Below are 17,736 nucleotides of genomic sequence, written 5' to 3'. Positions count from 1 at the left end.
CATGGGGTCTTCCCGGAAACAAGTTTCCAAAGGCTAACAATAAAGTGACAAAGCCACTGACGTGACTCAACAGCACATGTCCAGGAGCAGTGTCCAGGCGAGGGTTGAGGTTCTGTATGGGTGTGGCCAGCGACATCGCACACTGCACGCAGAGGTGGGCAGTGGTGCTGAGGGTGACGGTGCAGTGTCTCTCCCGTTGGTGCTCAGCGGAGCCCATGACACGAGTGCCAGCCACGTCTCCCCGTGGACTCACATTTCCCCTTCCCTGTGGGGGCTGTGTGGGTCAGGATGGCCTGTCTGTGAGGGATGTGAGCTGCGGCCACCGCCCCAGGCAGTGCCTCCTCTGTCCCTCCCCTCCCCAGCGTCCCTCAGCCACCGGCACCCCACCCGGTCCCTGCCTGTGGCAGCTTTTCCTGAGTCCCCGGCCTTGACCTTGGCGTGGCCACAGGCTGTTGTGTCACAGAATTGGGAGCCTGAGCTCTGCCTGCAGTAGCTCCACTGCCTTGGGCATGGACTCTTCCAGCAGGCTGCTCCCCGGGCAGTGTCACCGCTGTCCTCCGCCCCCAGCCCTCAGCCCGGCCTGCTCCAAGCCCTGCTTTGCTTTCCCCGGCAGCTTAGCGCCTGCGTGTGGCGGCTGTTTGTAGGGACCAGTGCTGTCCTGAGAACAGCCCAGGGCCAGGATTGGTGGTGCACGCCTGGAATCCCAGCTACTTGTGGTGCAGAGGCGGGAGGATTGCAAGTGTGAGGCCCCATCTGAAAGGCGAGAAGCAAAACGGCTGGCGGAGTGGCTCAAGCGGTAAAGCACCCGCCTGGCAAGCACGAGGCCCTGAGTTGAAATCCCGGTACTGCAAGGAGGAGAAAGAAACAGACCCCAGAATCGCAGGGCTGCGTGAATCTCGTGCTTAGGGCGTTGAGAGAGCGTCCCCAGCATTTCCCTGCAAGTGAGGCCCCCTGAGCCACGGCTGCATCCAGGGGTCCACTGCTAACGTGGCGGGGGAGAGGGCTTGACTTAAGGGAGGCCAGCAAAGCAGTTGGACAGTTTGCATCTCTCCCGGGTGGGGGCGCCAGCTGCCCCCTATGGCGAAGAGGGGGTCCTCCAGCCCCGTCCCCACCACCCCAGCTGGCTGCAGGTGGTGAACCAGGCCACCACGCCAGACCTTCCCGAGGGTGCCAACCCTTCGCAGGCGTGATGATGACATCAGTTCTGAGCCTCTCCGGGGTCACTGTTACGCGGTAGGGCACGGACACGCGTGCAGGGCCACCTCCCGCCTGTCCCCAGCCCGTGTTCCTGGGGGCTAAGGTCGGCCCAGCCGAGCAAGCGCGGCGTCCTGCGTTCTGTGCTCAGAGCCTGCACCCTTGAGGGCCGGACGGCCAGCTTCTCATCCCAGCTCCTCTGCGGGATGCGACGTTCACAGCCTGTGACGTGGCTCAGTGACACGTGGCTCGGTGACGCTGTCCTCTGCACTTTGCAGAGGCCCATCCGGTAGAGGCTGGGCGGGGGAGACCCCAGTTCCTAACAAGTGACGCGTGGTCCTGGGGGGCCGCGGTGGGCAGCAGTGGTCGTGGGAGGAGCGAGGTCAAGGTCAGCTCCGCACAGCCCGGGGCCTTGTCCCTCAGTGGCCGTGCATGCGGTGAGCCTCCTGCGGCTGCCATGGGGGAGCTGGTGAATCCCGGCCAGATGTGGCGGGGGAGCCCCTGAACCCGCCCACTGGCTCAGAGAGGCTGGGGAAACGCGGGTGGCTTTCCTTCCACTCCGCGTCTTTGGTCCCGGGTCGATCAGCCATGGGGGCTCTGCCAGTCCCCTCCGAGCCCCTGGGACCTGGTGGCCGCAGGTGACCTCTCCAGAGCCTGGTGACTGGCCTGAGGCTGCTCCCGGCTTCCCCAGCGTGACGGTCACACTGCAGTTAGGTCCAGAGACGGATGTCGGACATCAGGCCTTCAGAACCGGGAGCGTGTGGTCTGGTTGCTTCGGCCACCAAATTGGTAGTGACTCCTTACAGTGGCCACAGCAGTGAGTCCACCCACCTGCAAACGTGACCCTGCCCTGGGGACGCCGGGCACCCGTGGGGGATGGAGAGGTGGGCCCCGGAGGACCTTGCGGGGTTGCTGCGACGGCCCCCGCTCCTGAGTGTGCGAGAAGCGGGGTGAGATTGGGACCCTCGGAAGGCTGGGGTTGTGGCCAGGTACAGGGTGCACGCCTGTAATCCCAGCACTCTGGAGGTGGAGGCGGGAGGGCGGCTGTCTGAAGCCAGCCTGGGTGAAAGCGCCAGACCCCATCTGAAAAGCCACCTGCCCAAGCACGAGGCCCTGAGTTCAAACCCCCGCGCTGCCTCTCCCCACACCCCGAAAAGGCTGGAGTGAGTTGTGCAGGGCGGCTGGACAGTGGGCGCTGTGAGGAGGACTCGGGAGGGGACATTTGGGAGGGGACACATGCACTCGATGACAGGCCGATGAGCTCCCGCAGGGCACTGAGGACACACGCCCCGCGGTGCGATCCGCGGGCTCACTGCGGCCACTGTCTAGACAAAGGGGAACAATGGCCTGTCCCTTCTGTGCCTTTGCCGTGGCAGAGGGAGCCCACTGTGTTCCTCACCTGCCAGACACTGCCTGCCACCAAGGTGGCGGTGACAGGTCCAGTGACTGGGTCGAGGTGACGAGGGAGTGACATCCCTGCACTGAGACCTCAGCTTTCCCGAGCCGAAGTCCTTGTTCTTCAGCATTGCGGTGGCTCGTTCCCCACCCGGGCCACAGCGTCAGTCCCAGGACAGCCACAGGGGACGGCCACAGCGTCCCCTCCCTGCCCAGCTGCCCCTCCCCACAGAGCACCTGAGGCTCCGCTGGCTTCAGCAGGTTCCTTTATTTATCTTCTGTTCCCCACCATGTCGCCCGAGGGCCAGGGGCAGGCACAGGGTGGACGTCATGCACCTTGGGGCTGCGACACGGCACTCACTGGTGGCGTGGACACTGGGGGTTGGACACTTCTGCTGCCTCTGCCTCTTAATCACTGGGAAAAGTCAGTGACGTTTTACTCAAAGGGACGAGGACCTTGCAGGAGCTGCCGGTTGGCCTTTGGGTGGGAACATGGGACCGTGACCTGCTGCCGGGCTGCACCCCGACCTGCCATGGGACGCTGCTCCCAAACGGCTACTCGAGCGTGGCCACACTGTCCACTGGCACGACCACGGGGACCATGGGGCCTGTCTGTCCCCCCGCGTCCTCACACGCACCGGCTTGGTGACGGTCACTAAGCGTCCCCTGTGTGATGACAGACAGGACTCCTGCTGAGGCCAGGATTCCAACATTGATGTACAAAGGGAAACTGAGGCGACGACCCCAAAGCGAGACAGACACTTTGGTGGCATCGAGGGTTTTGCCAGAGGGGTTTCCGCGGTGTGGCTGGGTGACCAGAGCGCCAACCCGGAGGTCCTGGCATTCACCACGCTGGCCTCTGACCGCCACTGCGAGGACGTGTACAGGCCTGGGCTGGCGGTAGGGACCCTGTAGGCAGTGAGGTAAGCGGCCCGGTTGTGGGGGACCCGGGTCGGGGAACCCCACTGGGCTCCTGGGACAGCTCAGAGCTGCGGGGTGACAGTGAGATATGACTTTCCCAGGGCCACCAACGACACTGGCCGGTACTGGACTGCAGACGTCCCTGCCCCGGGGCCCCTCAGGCTGCACCCACTGGCTTGCGTTTCCCGCTCTCAAGGTGACCACAAGAAGTTTGCGTGGTCAGTCAGGTGGCAGCGTGAGGCTCTCAGGACTGAAGACACCAGGCAGCGATGTGACAGGACAGACGGATGAGGCGTTTCTGGTCACGGCCCGTGGGTGCACTGTGACCAGCGACGGTGGGAGGACAAGTGGGGTCCGTGGAGTCTGGGCGAGACCACGGCCACGACCACCAGAGCAGCGGGCGGTCGGGGACACTCCCCGCCCCGTGGACGCGGTCTTGCAGGTGGCTTCGGGCCGGGCGGGACTGTCCCATGCTCTGCCTGGACTCGCCGCCCTGGCCACGCTCACCGCCCTGGAGCAAAGATGAAGTCCAGAGCCTGCCGCTCCGCAGCTGCGACATTGGGGTGCCACAAGTCCACCATGAAGACCACCCGGGGGCCGTCCTCGGCCGCGCCTGTGGAGGGGGAGGCAAGAGGTCAGGTGGCCCAGGCGCTCGCTGTCCCCAGCCACCCGGTCAGAAGGCCTCCCTTCCTTGACAGTGCTGGGCAGGTGGCCTCATGCGATTCTGGCCAACGGGGTTGGGGACGCGGGGGCCACACAGGACCTGAGGGGCAGGGAAGGCCGTGGGCGACACTGTCCCAGTGGCTCGCGCAGGCACGTGTTTGTCACAACCCACAGGACGCGTGACACCGACAGGGAGCCCTGGGTAAACCGAGGCCCTCAGGTGACAGCGCGGAGCGGGGCAGGGAGCGCGAAGGGAAGCAGCGCGTGGGGGGACCCGTTCTTTAGGGAGGAATGGCGTCCACTGGCCGCGCCGAGGGACGGAGGGGCCACGCGGGGCCACGCCGCCCACCTCCGTGGAACGCGGTGTGCAGGAAGGAGTCGTCGAAGAGCAGGCAGCGGCCCTCGGCCCAGCACTGGGGCTCGCCGCCCACCACCAGCTCGCAGCCGCCCGGCGTCTTCAGGCCTGGGGAGACACGGAGGGGTCAGCGCCGGGCGCTCGGTGCCTGTGCCCGGCCAGCCTCACACCGCTGCCGGTGCCGCGGCCTGGGACCTCAGTGGCCAGGGCACCCAGGCGGGCGACGGCGGGGACCCGCCTCTGTGGCCTCCGCAGGTCTGACCTGGGCTCCGGGGCTGAAGGCCACCGGCCAAGGCTTCTGCTGAGACCCCGAAGCCCGGGCCCGGCAGCCTGCGAAGTCAAGGAAGCCAGGTTCGGCCCGGGGCCCAAGCGGCCTCTAAGCCCCTGGAGGTCAGGGATGAGAGGCTGAGCCTCCCGGCCTCCCCCCCCCTTAACCTGGAGGGACAGCGGGGCCTGGGCCAGCCACCGGCTCCAGTGCAAGTGGTGAGGCCCAAGCCTCATGCATCGCCCTGCGGGCCGCTGGACCGTGTGGGGACAGTGTGTGGCCGAGTGTCCTCACCCCCAGCGCAAGGCCCTGCAGCAGTCTCAGCCCTACAGCGTGAGCCACCGTGAAGGTGCAAGAGGAGGCCGGGAGGCCGGAGCCGGGACGGTGGCTACCTCCTGGTCTTCAGCAACAAACTGTGACCACGATGACCCTGTGCACAGCAGCATCCCGCCCCAATCTAATTTCCTGTGACAAAAATGCTGTCACTGTCCTTGACCCAGAATGATGTCCCCAGGAAGAGACCACAGGGGAGAGGAGTGACAGGACTTGGGCAGACGGTGGTCTCCGACCCTTGTGTGCAGTGTGACTGTGCAAGTCACCCACCCTGTCTTCCCTGTCATCTACAAAGAGGGGACATCTGCACATTTACCTGCCAAGCCTGCTTTTATCCTTGTTGCCAATACCTAAAGAGCTCCGCAGTTTTGTGCTGAGGACCCCGCAAGGGCCAGGCGTGGCGGTGAACACCTGTAATCCCAGTGCTCGGGAGGCCGAGGTAGGAGGATCAAGGACCAACCCAGTCTTGGCAAAAACCCAAGACCAAATTTGAAAAACTACGGCAAAAAAGTGTTGAGCACCTGCCTAGCGTGAGGTCCTGAGTTCAAGCCCCAGCACTGACCCCAACCCCACACAAGCAAACAAGAGACACGCTGCAGACGGAGCAGCTGAGCAGCGCGGGGTCAGCAGAGGCCACCGCATGGTCCCCCGGGATGACGCTGTTCGGTGCCTGCGACTCTTTCCAGCCGGGCACCAGGTGTGAGCGCCGGCTCCCTCCTGAGCTCCAGCGCCGCGTCCTCGCCTCTGTCGCGCTCGCCACCGGCCAGCGTCTCTCCGCGGGCCCTGCCTGGCTTTGCTGGAGGAAAGGGCGCCTCTTCCTCTGGTCACCAAATGCCACTAAATGACTCATTGTGTGCTGTGATGCAGGACAGAAGGGGCCTGTCCCCTGCTTCCTGTCCTCCCCTTCCCTGCCTTCTGCCCCTGCCTGCCCACGGCCCACCACGCTGGCCATGACCGCAAACGGCTTAGAGCGTGAGGGTCACTACTTCCCTGTTGGGGCCCCACGCTTGGCCCTGGCCCCTGTGGCTCCTGCTGTGTCCCCAGCAGCCCCAAAGGAAGCAGGACGAAGGGCTCTGTCCCCACTCCGGGAGGCCAGTGTGCCAGGGAGGGCGGTGCCACAGCCCCACGGCTCCAGCATCTGCGGGAAACGCGGCCCGGCTGTGTACTGAGTCCCCAGGACCCGTGTCCCCGGGAGCCCAGCGTCTGGACTCCGTGGTCCTGGGCTCGTCCCTGCAGGAGCGCAGAGCAGCGCTGGGCACCACGGCCGGGCAGGGGACAGCCTGGCTGGAGGGACCAGGCAGACACAGGCCCAGGGGTCAGCTCCCTGCCTCGGCCAGGGACCGAGCAGAGCAGCCGCCCTTCAGACGTCCTCGGCCAAGACAGCTCAGCCTGGCTTCCTTCCTGGGCCTGGTGGACAGGGACAGGGACTTCCAGGAGGGCTCGCAGGGGTTCCCGGGACACTCGTCTGGCAGCGAGCAGCGGCCAAGAGGGAAAGAGGCCGAGAGCGCGACCGTATGCAGCAGGCGCCGTGAAGGTGCAGGGCCACCCTGTGCACGCCCTGCCCAGGACCCCACTCCAGCGGCACTGCCCTGAAAGCCACGCAGCTGGGGACAAGGACAGCCCGCCTCGCCCCGGGTCCCCACCCCATCACGGCCTCACACAGAACAAAACCAAGCGCCAGGAAAACTTCCAAAAGCAGCGCACGGTCCGTTCCGAGTCCTGCCTGTCTGCCTCGGCCAGGCCACCAGGGTCCACGAGGGAAGTCTGGTGGCCCTGCCCCTCGCCATCACCGTGGGCCCCCACGGTTGGCCGCACCTGCCCAGAGCTGCCTGCAGTCCCAGCTCCACTGGGGGCCAGTGTCACCGACCAAGGCCACTGCCCACCCGTGCCCCCCACACATCGCCACTGCCCCGCGGATGTCTCGTCACCTCTTCTGCAGAGGTGACTGCGGGTGGCTCCAGCCAACGTGGTGTGGGTGACAACAGCCACAACCCACCAGGGATCGAACGTGGTCACATGCTGGCGCTGTGCCAGGTGGCCACTGCCGCTGTGACTTGCTGAGGCCTCTCAGCACTGCCGCGGTGGACGTGCTGTGTCCCCATGCTGCAGATGAGGCACTGAAGCCGAGGAATATCCAGACCCCAGCCTCCAGCCTCTGCCCTGTCCTCCCTCCACCACGTGACTGCAGCCATGTCACCTTCTGTCCCAGTCCCGCCTTCCTCAGTGTCCCACCCAGGGCCCCAGCTGCTCAGTGACCAGTGTGGGGCCCAGCCCACCTCAGGCTGTCCAGGTGCAGCGAAGCTTCTGCGGGACACACTGGGAGACCCGGGTCCTGCTGCACAGGGAGCCTCTCCCCGCTCCTGCATGGGGACCCTCTTCTGGGTGCCCAGGGGAGCCTCCTGCCCCCCACTGCGCAGGAGTGGACACCCGGCCTCTTTTTCTTTCTTTTGGGGCAATACTGGGGTTTAAACTCAGGGCATTGTGCACTGCCACTTGGGCCATGGCCGTCCTTTTTGCTTCAGCATTTTTTTTTTTTCAGGTAAGATCTCAAGTTTTGCCCAGGACCAGCCTGGACTGTGATCTTCCTACTTCCTCCTCCCATGCCGCTGGGACAGGCATGCATTACTATGCCCGTCTGTGTGGTTGAGATGGGGTCTCTCTTAAGTGTTTGCCTAGCCCTGCCTCAAACTGTGATCCTCCCTATCTCCCCCCTACAAGTGGCTGGGACTGCAGGCATGGTCTGTTGTACCCAGATCCTGCAAACTTGTTTTCTTGGCTGTACTGGGGTTTGAACTCAGGGCCTCACGCTCGCTGGGCGGGCTCTAGCACTGAGCTGCTCCGCCAGGCTGGGGCATTCTTTCACTTGGCGCAGCTGGGAGAGCTCAGGCTCGGGGCTGGGGTGCGGCCCAGCGGCAGAGCGCATGCTTGGCGTGCTGGGGGCCCTGTGCCCGCAGCACAGGACCACAGGTCCGCGTGGCCGTGGCCGTGGCCTGGCCGGAGCCCCCGACGTACCTAGGTGGCAGCGGAGGCGGATGTTGGTGGGCCCGTAGTGCTCGGCAATGACGGTGCCCGGGCTGAGCACGGACAGGCACGCGTTCCCGAACACGTTGCTGGCGAGGCAGGTGCGCAGGCTGCCGAGCAGGCGGTACGTCCGTGGGCACCTCCTGCAGTTGCCGGCCACGCACACGCCCCGGCTCACGAGCGGGAAGGTGAGCCAGTCCCCGCGGGCCGTGCTGTTGGCCCTCCAGCCCTGCGGCAGGCTGCAGTTGGAGAAGGCCTTGGACAGGGCCTCGAACTCGCCGAGCACCGTCGGGAAGCCGCGCTCCAGCAGCTCCACGTCGTGCTTCTGCGCGTCGCGGGGGAAGTAGGGCGCCGTGGGCAGGTCGGGCAGGAAGAAGACCTCGGGCTTCTGGATGGCCGGCCGGCCGCGCAAGAAGCGGCCCTGCTCGCGGACGCCCTTGTGGACGCGGCCCATGCCGGCCCACGAGTAGCGCTTGGCGTACTCCTGCAGCCCCGCGTACAGCCTGTGGTCCAGGCCGTCGCCGTGCGCACAGCGCGCGCAGGCCGGGGCCCCGCAGCACTCGAACCCGCGCCCCGGCCCGCGCCCGCCCGCGCCCGGCACCAGGGCCGCCACGGCCGCGTGGGGCCGCGGCTGCTCCCGGCCCACGTGGTAGCAGTACCACACGAACAGCACCAGCAGGCAGGCCACGGTGACCGCGGCCGTGCTGTCGCAGTCCCGCACGGACTGGATGCCCGCGCCGATGCGCTCCCGCAGGCCGTCCAGCGACCAGCTCCAGGCCCCCAGCCACTCCGGCAACATCGTGGGGGCCCGTGCCGCGGAGCCCGGTCACTCGATCAGGCCTCTGGGGTCCCCAGGGCAGCCACGCCACGCGGGTCAGCGCGGGAGGCCAGGGGCGTCTGCGGCCGCGGGAGGCATGGCTGCCACTGACCCTCGGCTCCCGCCAAGGCTGGCATTGAATGACAACAAGGCCGGTGCCCCTGCCGCAGGGTGGACGGAGCTGGTTGGCGTCAGGTTACCGAGCGCACGCGGTCACTGGTCACTGGTCACCGTGCCAGGGCTGGAGGGAGTCCACACCTGGCGTGAGAAAGGAGAAAGAAGACAGTGCAAGCGCCACACCTGGGAAAGCCCTCCGCGGACAGCTAACGTCCCTGCTCGCCGTCCAAGGCCCCCGCTGCCATCCTGTGTGCTCCCACTGCATCCTGCCAGCACCCCGGGTCACACAGGCCCCGCTAGTTCGCCTACACTAGGGACCTCTGATAACTGCAGCCGCCCTCCCTGCTTCGTGCTGTCCACAGCAGGCGTCACAGAGCCCACTGCACAGATGAGACAACCGAGGCCCAGAGCAGACCGGTCCTACAGGTCACCGCGGTCACAGCCAGGACACGCGCTCCACCTGCCTTCAAAGCCAAGGTCTAAACACCACGCTGCTCGAGTGTCTCACAGGCTTTTCCTTCTTCGACCTCTGTACCGGTACCAAAAAGGAACAGGGCTTCCCAACGCTCTCTTTTCTTTTTTTTTGGCGGCACTGGGGTTTGAACTCAAGGCCTTGCCCTTCTAGGCGGCCACTCTACCACTTGAGCCACTCCGCCAGCCCTTTTCTGCGATGGGATTTTTCGAGATGGGGTCTCACAAACTATTTCTGGCTTTGAACCGTGATCCCGCTATCTCTGCCTCCTGAGTGACTGGGATTACAGGCGTGAGCCAGTGCCTGGCCCAAAGCATCTTAAAATCTGCCCAGGGCCTTTACACGTCACGTGCCTTGCTCCCCTCAGCGCCCACCGTGCCCATTTACCTGGTGGCCCTGCCACAGGGCTGGGCTGCTGTGCAGTTGAGGAGCAGGTGAGCTCTGCGGTCACAGCCATGCCAGCCATGGGGCATTTTTGTCTCAGGAGTTATGAAAGTGAAGTGATGGGGTGGAATGGAAGTGGAAGCCCTTCTAGGCCCTGACTCAGTTTCCCCTGTGTGGCAGCAGTGACCACAAGCTTCCAGACAGACAGAACTGCTCTTGCTGGGGGCGGGGCCAGGACTAGCAGCCCGGAAGTGGCCGGCCAGAGCCCGGCTGTGGCTCTCCGTTTCTCCTCATCAGTCCTGCTTCCTTCCCACCGTGGCACAGACACCCTGACCTCCCTCGAGTCTGAGAGGACACAGCTGAGGACTCAGTCCTCCTGAGTCTGTGACTATGCGGGGACACCTAAGCAGAAAGGAAAAGTGCAGCCCCCTTTCCCGGAGACCAACGGGGGGCAGCACAACAGAGAAGCTGTGGACCAGACTGGACACGGGCTGGCCACTGCCCGTGGCCAAGCCTCAGGGTCCTCACTCCTGGAAGGGTTCACGGCCTCTCCCCCGAAGATGCTCATAGACATGGAAGCAGTGACAACGGTGACCAAGTGAGCCACTGTGCATGCTGCTGACCACCCGGGCCCATGGCGTCCCACGTGGATCAACCAGCAGAGCAAAGGTGGACATGGACGGGAGCTCAAGATTTCCAACGTAAACATAAATGCAAGCGCCGACGGAAGGAGTTTCTGCCCCAGACTTGCTGAGCGTGACAGGAAAAGACAGACACTGGGTGTCACCAACTGCCTAGTGGCTTCTTCCGTGTCAGTCGAATAAGGAACTACGGTGTTCAGGAAGTCAAAACCACGCACACTGAATATTCATGGGATTTTCTTAAGTTTCTAGGAAAAATACAAGAGTGGGGCTCCATCTTCGTTCCCATCTCTCCACCTCTTCCCAGGTGCGGAAGAGGGAGCGGCTGGGCCCCTGGACGCTAAGACCCTCGCTCTCGCCCCAGTTACAAAATCAAGACAGCTCTCTCCTCTCTAGGAGGTGGGAAGCTCCAATGGTTTCTTAGCACCCTGAACAGAGCCCCAGGACTCCTGAAATCCAGGTGTGACAGTCATCCCGTGACAACAAGCACTTCCAGGAACGGGTTCCCGCGGCCTGACCCCGAACTGCAGCTCAGGGGTGCCCAGCGTGCGCTCCCCTCAGCCTTGCTGATCGCTCCAGTTGAGGCGGATGAAAAAGCGGACACAGAAAACTGGGTGGGTGATGACGGGGTCTGTCCTTATCTGCACACAATTGTCCCAGAGCCCCCCCTCCCCCAGGGGGGACAGGGAAGGACAGCTCCAGCCCCTCCTCCCAGGAGCTAAGGTGGCCAGTCACCTGCCAGTCATACCTGCCAGTCACCTTTAGCCCTAAGAGCCTGGCAGACACTACACCAGAGAGGGACACACAGGTACACACATGCACACAGCTTATCTGTCACAATCAGCAAGTGACCGCTGATCAAACACTGAACGCTGAGAACCTCCCGGTGACCACCCTCAGCCCCCCAGCTCCTGGTCTCAGGGGTCACAGTAATTCCAGCTCTCTTCATACACCCTGCTCGTTCATGCTCCATTATTTCTGTCCCCACTGGGGCTGGGGACATCTCTCCACTTTAACAACCTGCAGCCTCACATCTTAAAGGTCAGCTGACTGTGGGGAACAGGCTCCAAGTTCAAGGCAAGTCGGACACAGCTTCTGGCACCATGGCTGCCTGGGGACACCTGCCAGGTTAACTCAGTTCATGACCAGCCCAGGAGGCCGCCCAGTGCTAAAGGGTGAGGCCAGGCCGCCCGCCCTGGAAGCCCCTTCCCCCTCCCCCCCCAAGAGCGCTGGGCAACATGTGCCATGTGTGTCACCCTCTCCAGTCCCCAGGGGACAGCTCTGGGAACTGCCAGCCCTCCATGGGGACCTCCCCTCCCCGCTCTCCAGTGTCCTTCCCGGGAACAGGAAGCAGGGGAGGGGTGACCACCCAGGCTGGGGGTGAGCAGGGATGGGACAATGTGAGGACAGGTGTTCCTGGGAGGGAAGGCAGACTGTGGCACGTGATAACTCACGGGACGGGAGGCGGGTCACCTGGGGAACGTGAAAGTGGATGACACTGGGACAGGGTGCGGGTGGGGGGGAGGGTGGGTGGGTGAGGGGAGGACAGCCGTGTGGGGAGCACAAGTGGAGACGGGGGAACGGGAGGACGGGGATGGGGAGGAAAGGAGGGGACAAGAGGTGATGGGAGGACGGTGGGGTGGGGACAGGAGAACAGAAGGGGGGAGGATGGGGAGGACAGGGAAGAGACGGGAGGACAGGGGGCGGGGGACCCGGGGGACCGGGAGGACAGGTGGGGACAGGGGAGGGGGCTGGCGGGGAGGAGGCGATGGGGGAGGGGACCGCGGCGGGCGGGGAGGCGATGGAGATGGAGGTGGAGGAGGAGGAGGAGATGGAGACGCTGGGCCCCGTCGCGATCAGCCCCGTCAGCTGCACCCAGAACCCTGGCCGGGACGCGGGACGATGGACGCGGGTGGACGCAGCGCAGGCCCCGCCACCCCCGCTCGGGCCGCGCGCTCCGCCCCGGCGACGCCTCTTACCTGCGCCCGGGCGCGCGGGCGGCGGGGGCGGCTACAGGACCCAGGCAACGCCCCAGGCCGGGCCGTGCCGACGCCCCCTGCCCGCGCCGCGGGGGCCACCGCCCGGACGCTGCCCAGCCCACGCCGCCAGAGCCGAGCCGAGCCGAGCCGAGCCGAGCCGAGCCCGAGCCTACGCCGCGCCGCGCTCCGCGGGGCCTCCAGGACCACAACTCCCACAATGCCGCGCGCGCGCAGGGGGAAGGGGCGGGGCCGGGACCCCTGCGCGTGCACCTGCCGTGCGCGTGCACCTGAGGCCGGGCGCGCCCGCGGGGCTCGGTTCTCCTCTCTCTCCCTCGCTCTCGCTCGCTCGCTCGCTCTCTCATCCCTCCCGTCACTCTCCTCCCCCGTCCTCCCACGCCCTCGCCCCCGGCTTCGCTGTGGATGCGGCGCAGGCTCAGGCCGCGCGCTCGCGATGGATGCTCTGTGGTCCCCGGGCGCGGGGAGCTCATCCGTGCGCGCTCACGGGGACCGGGCGCTCCGTGTCCCCAGGTCCCCGGGTCCCCGTGGGGCCGCAGCACGCAGCGGAGGCGCGGGCGGGCTGGGTGGCCGGCACCTGTTGCGGGCTCCCGAGGACCAGGCGCGGCGGATCTGTCCCTGTTCTGACCTGCTGCCTCCGTGCGGGGCTCCTCTCCATCGCGCCCGAGCCCTCATTCCCCGTCCCGACCCCTCCCCCTCCCCGCCCGGACCCCTCCCCTCCCGGTCTCGACCCCTCCCCCTCCCCGTCCCGACCCCTCCCCCTCCCCGTCCCGACCCCTCCCCCTCCCGCCCGGCCCATATTCACCCCCTTCCTATCCAGAGCTGACCCCTCTCTGTCCCAGACCCCTCCCCCTACACGACCCTCCCCCTCCCCCTCCCCGCCCGGACCCCTCCCCTCCCCGTCCCGACCCCTCCCCTCCCCGTCCAGACCCCTCCCCCTCCCCGCCCGGACCCCTCCCCTCCCGGTCTCGACCCCTCCCCTCCCCGTCTCGACCCCTCCCATCCCCGCCCGGCCCATATTCACCCCCTTCCCATCCAGAGCTGACCTCTCTCTGTCCCAGACCCCTCCCCCTACCCGACCCTCCCCCTCCCCCTCCCCGCCCGGACCCCTCCCCCTCCCCGTCCCGACCCCTCCCCTCCCCGTCCAGACCCCTCCCCCTCCCCGCCCGGACCCCTCCCCTCCCCGTCTCGACCCCTCCCCCTCCCGCCCGGCCCATATTCACCCCCTTCCCATCCAGAGCTGACCCCTCTCTGTCCCAGACCCCTCCCCCTACACGACCCTCCCCCTCCCCCTCCCCGCCCGGACCCCTCCCCCTCCCCTACCCGACCCTCCCCCTCCCCGCCCGGACCCCTCCCCCTCCCCGTCCTGACCCCTCCCCTCCCGGTCCCTCCCCCGCCCCCTCCCTGACCTGATCCCTCCCCTCCCTGACCCGACCGTCTCCTCCCCGATCCCCCCCCCGCCCCCTCCCCGTCCTGACCCCTCCCCTCCCTGTTCCTCCCCCGCCCCCTCCCGTCCCGACCCCCCTCATCTCTAATTTTCTCCCATTCTCAATTCCGCCGCGCAAACGCACCGCTCTGCGCCGCTGGGTGACCACGGCGGGCCTGGTACAGGACGCCCAGGGCCGGCGGGGGGCAGCAGGAGGACAGGTGTCCTGCAAGTGGCCACTGTGGCCTCCTCCCAGGCTCTGTGCCTGCGCCTCCAGCATCAGCATCGGTGACTAGGAAAAGAACGCTGTCCTCCGTGGCTGTGCCCGCGCCATCTGTGGCCCACGGCGCCCTGATACCGTCTGTGATCCTGTCATTATCGGTGACCAGAGCGATTCCATCTTCTGTGTTTGAGTATTTATTTGTCCAGTGACAGTATGTTACGGACAGTTAGCCCACCCTGCTGCCCATTTGCTGGGGTCTTGGGAAATGAAGCTGACCCAGGGCTCTGTCCAGCCTTGGTGACCTCGTAGCTGAATTCTTTCCTCCCGGTGATTCGCCACCCTGCTGATGGGGACCAAGTGCACTGCAATTGCCCGGCTTCAGCTTGGCTGTCACCACTGTCACCGCGTCTTCCTCTCCCTGTCTTGCCGGGCGGTCATTACAGCCCACTGTACACCGCCCAGCCTGTCATTACACGCCCTCACTCGCACATGGAGTCACCGGGGCCTCCGCAGCCAGCAGAGGACACGCAGCAGACGTGTGGTGGCCTTGGACAGTGGTTTGGAGGAGCTGTGAAAACAGTGAGTCGTATTGGCGAACGAATCGTATTAACGATACATTAAGAACCGAAAGCATAGCTGGGCGCGGTGCCATACAGCTGTAATCCCGGCTGACGTGGAGACAGGAGGATCCCAAGTTCAAAGCCAGCTTGGTAAACTCCGTAGCAAGATCCGAAAAACAGATTCCGAAAAACAGAAACAAAGCGCTGACAGCTTCACCGCGTGGTTGCTTTGCACCCTGGGATTTGTGGTTGCAGGAAGACTTAGGTTTTCATGTGACAGAATAGGACCAAGTGACCAGAAAGCCCTTCACAAGATCCTATCTGGGAAGAGCCACTCGGGTGCTTCCCGTGGTGGAGCCCCGAGTTCAAACCCCAGTGCTCCCCAAAAGTATTCACGCTATTCATGGCATTAACATGGAGTTTTAGTCACTCTCTCAGAATGGGGAGCTGAGAGACCCAGAAACAGCAGCAGGACTCAAATGAGGCGTGTGACACAGGGACGTCTCCAAGCTGATGAAAAGGATCCTGCACGATCTCGTCCCCTCGAGTCATTTCCTCCCGGTGTAGACGCAGAGCCTAAAGGAAACACCAGTGAGTCAAACAAGACAGCGGCCATCTGTGTCAGGAGGCATCAGCCCCGCTCTGTCCCTGTCCCCCGCAATTCCCTGAGTGTTGTCCTTTTCCTCTTTTGGGGCTGGGATGGAATCGGGTCCCCACCCCAGGCCGGGCCCCTGGCATCGAGACTGACAGTTTATGCTAATGAGGTGACAGTTTATGCTAATGAGGACTGCGGGTGGGCTCCGTCCACACCAGAAAGACACTGTGCGATTACAGAGGTGGGACCTGGGGCTGCAGGTGTCAGCTGTGTCCCCAGGAAAGGGAAGGGGCTGGACGCTGAGCTCAGCCACGCGGGCAGTGATCCGAGCCTGGTAAGAAGCCTGGGTTTTAAGTGGTGTCACCTGGGCTTTGCTGCCTGCCTCCCATGTCCTGGCCAGGCAGGACGTGAGCTGTTAGTGTCACTCAGGGTCCCAGGAGGACATTGGCTTCCCTTGGGTATTTTGTTTGTTTGCAGCACTGGGATTTGAACTCAGGGCCTTCACCTTGAGCCACTCCACCAGCCCTTTTCTGTGAAGGGATTTTTCCAGATTGGGTGTCATGAACTACTTCCCCCCCGGTGGCTTCGAACCTCGATCTTCCTGATCTCTGCCTCCTGAGTAGCTGGGATTACAGGCGTGAGCCATGGCATCTGGGATGCTGGTCTTTTGTAACATGTTGACTAAGAGTGGAAGTACTGGAGGAAGGCGGGGGAGAGGAGGGGGGAGGAGGGGAGAGAAGAGAGAGAGAGAGAGAGAGAGAGAGAGAGAGAGATCCTCCCACAAGAGGCAGCCAGGAGGGCGCTCACTCTGCACCCCCTTGCCTGTACCCAACTGGAAGCCAAAGAGAAGGAGGTCCCTTGTCCCTTGTGCCATCCTCACCGCCAGCCTCTGAGGGGTGGAGAATGGCATTTGGAGGTACAAGGGGAGGACACCTGGTCACCAGCACACAGGACACAGGACAAGAGGAGCATCCCCATACGGAGGAATGTTCCACCACCGTTCACTTCCAGGGACCAGGTCTGGGGGTGGCGGGGAGGGGAGCCCCAGCTCCGCTTCGGAAGGAAAGCCGGCCAGCCAGGACGGAGCGAGAGCCACTCACGGTCAGTTGGTCCCTGGTCTGCCCGGGGCCTGTCCCCCGCCCTCCTCCCGCTTTTGTTCCCCTGGGCCGGGGGCCGGGGACCTGGGGCAGCAGCACCCCACCCGGCAGCGGCCCCCCCGGATTTCCTGGATTGCAGGGAGAAAGACAAGTCTGGGGACACCAGGCAGCAGAAGTCACTTTGTCACTAGCCACATTCCTACAGGGAGCACCAGAGTGGGGGAGAGGGTCACCTGGATGGACTTGCTGAGCCACGGGCTTCTCGCCTTTCTCATTAATTACTTAATTAATTAATTAGGCCTCCGTGCATTTGGGGGTTGGCAGAGTCTAGTTCAGGTTCCTTTGTTCCTGTCACCTTCGTGCCTGTGATTTCCTTCTCGTACCTGTCTCGGGGAGTCATGGAGGACGGTGGAGGAGGATGTCAGGTCACTGTGAGACTGTTAGAAACTCAAGCCACTGACTGACACACTGACCCACCGAAGTCAAAGGGCCGTGTGCACCAAGTTGAGTTCTGCCAGCCTGACCTGTTTGCTTTGGAGTTTTTGCCTTGACAAACTCACTTCGCTGGGTGAAAGGAAGGAAAAAGTTCACTCTCCGACATAAGTTCGAATCCCAGGTCTACCCAACGCTGGCTATGTGGCCTTGGCCACCAAGGGTTTCCTATGTCCCTGGCCTCCCTTGTCCACCTGTCACAACGGGCTTGTCACTAGCCTCCTTGTGGTGACTAAATGAAATGACGGATGCAGACCATGCTTAACACACAGCAGAGGACGGACCTCGGGTGTCCTGGGTCCCCCACCTCCCCATCCTCCAAAGTGCCCACGCGGTAACATGTCCACCCAGCGGATCCCCAGGGTCCTGTGTCGCCAGCACACTGTGAATTTCCTTCTTGTCCTCGACTTCAGTCCCTGTCACTCCCTTTGTGTGGTGTCACCGAGCCCTGGCCACACCTCTGTCATCTTGGTCACATCAAAAGCTCCAGACATGCCCGCCATGTTGGTTTGGGATGTTGGATGCAACTGGACATGCAAAGTCCGGGGATCCCAGGCACAGAGGTACCAGGGGACTGTGACATGGGGGACTTTTAGGAGACCCGGGGAAGAAAACCCAAGCCACCAGTGGGGGTCATCGGAGTCCTCGGGAGGAGACTCGATGGGGGAGGGATTTGGAGAGCACAGAAGGACTGGGTGATCAGAGTGGCCGCCGTGGTGGCCTCTTAGGGTTTAGGTTAAGTCACTGCTCAAGTGTCCCTATTGGAGGAAA

General features: G+C 64.3%; 2 protein-coding genes across 4 annotated transcripts; one reads left to right on the top strand and one right to left on the bottom strand.

The window, feature by feature from the left end:
- Window positions 1–3,874: 3,874 nt before the first annotated feature.
- On the bottom strand, window positions 3,875–14,268 carry Asphd2 (aspartate beta-hydroxylase domain containing 2). 3 transcript variants are annotated; one of them, XM_074060875.1, is made up of 4 exons: window positions 14,144–14,268; window positions 8,139–9,222; window positions 4,523–4,636; window positions 3,875–4,123 (listed from the first exon to the last, which is right to left on the bottom strand). In XM_074060875.1, the coding sequence occupies exons 2-4, from the start codon at window positions 8,944–8,946 to the stop codon at window positions 4,014–4,016; spliced, it is 1,032 nt and encodes a 343-aa protein (XP_073916976.1). In that variant the 5' UTR covers window positions 8,947–9,222; window positions 14,144–14,268; the 3' UTR covers window positions 3,875–4,013. The 3 variants fall into 3 exon arrangements, with proteins under 3 accessions (XP_073916976.1, XP_020029636.2, XP_073916977.1); XM_020174047.2 differs by lacking the exon at window positions 14,144–14,268 and adding an exon at window positions 12,558–12,643; XM_074060876.1 differs by lacking the exon at window positions 14,144–14,268 and adding an exon at window positions 9,941–11,749.
- Window positions 5,780–8,144, top strand: LOC141418846 (uncharacterized). Its single transcript, XM_074060882.1, has 2 exons — window positions 5,780–5,906; window positions 6,104–8,144. The coding sequence occupies exons 1-2, from the start codon at window positions 5,780–5,782 to the stop codon at window positions 7,069–7,071; spliced, it is 1,095 nt and encodes a 364-aa protein (XP_073916983.1). The 3' UTR covers window positions 7,072–8,144.
- Window positions 14,269–17,736: the final 3,468 nt, after the last annotated feature.

This window comes from Castor canadensis, chromosome 18 (genome assembly GCF_047511655.1).
Source record: "Castor canadensis chromosome 18, mCasCan1.hap1v2, whole genome shotgun sequence".
Taxonomy (NCBI): Eukaryota; Metazoa; Chordata; class Mammalia; order Rodentia; family Castoridae; genus Castor; species Castor canadensis.
Note: the sequence above shows the minus strand (reverse complement) of the source record. Positions and strands in the feature narration are given on the sequence as shown.

Excerpts from the sequence above, each read along its gene's own strand:
- Asphd2 (XM_074060875.1), bottom strand. The coding sequence starts at position 8,946 with ATGTTGCCGGAGTGGCTGGGGGCCTGGAGCTGGTCGCTGGACGGCCTG. Across the intron at positions 4,637-8,138 it reads CCGCCTCCGCTGCCACCTAG|GCCTGAAGACGCCGGGCGGC; the intron begins GTACGTCGGGGG and ends GTGTCTCCCCAG. Across the intron at positions 4,124-4,522 it reads GCACACCGCGTTCCACGGAG|GCGCGGCCGAGGACGGCCCC; the intron begins GTGGGCGGCGTG and ends CCCCCTCCACAG.
- LOC141418846 (XM_074060882.1), top strand. The coding sequence starts at position 5,780 with ATGACGCTGTTCGGTGCCTGCGACTCTTTCCAGCCGGGCACCAGGTGT. Across the intron at positions 5,907-6,103 it reads CGGCCAGCGTCTCTCCGCGG|GGTCACTACTTCCCTGTTGG; the intron begins GCCCTGCCTGGC and ends TTAGAGCGTGAG.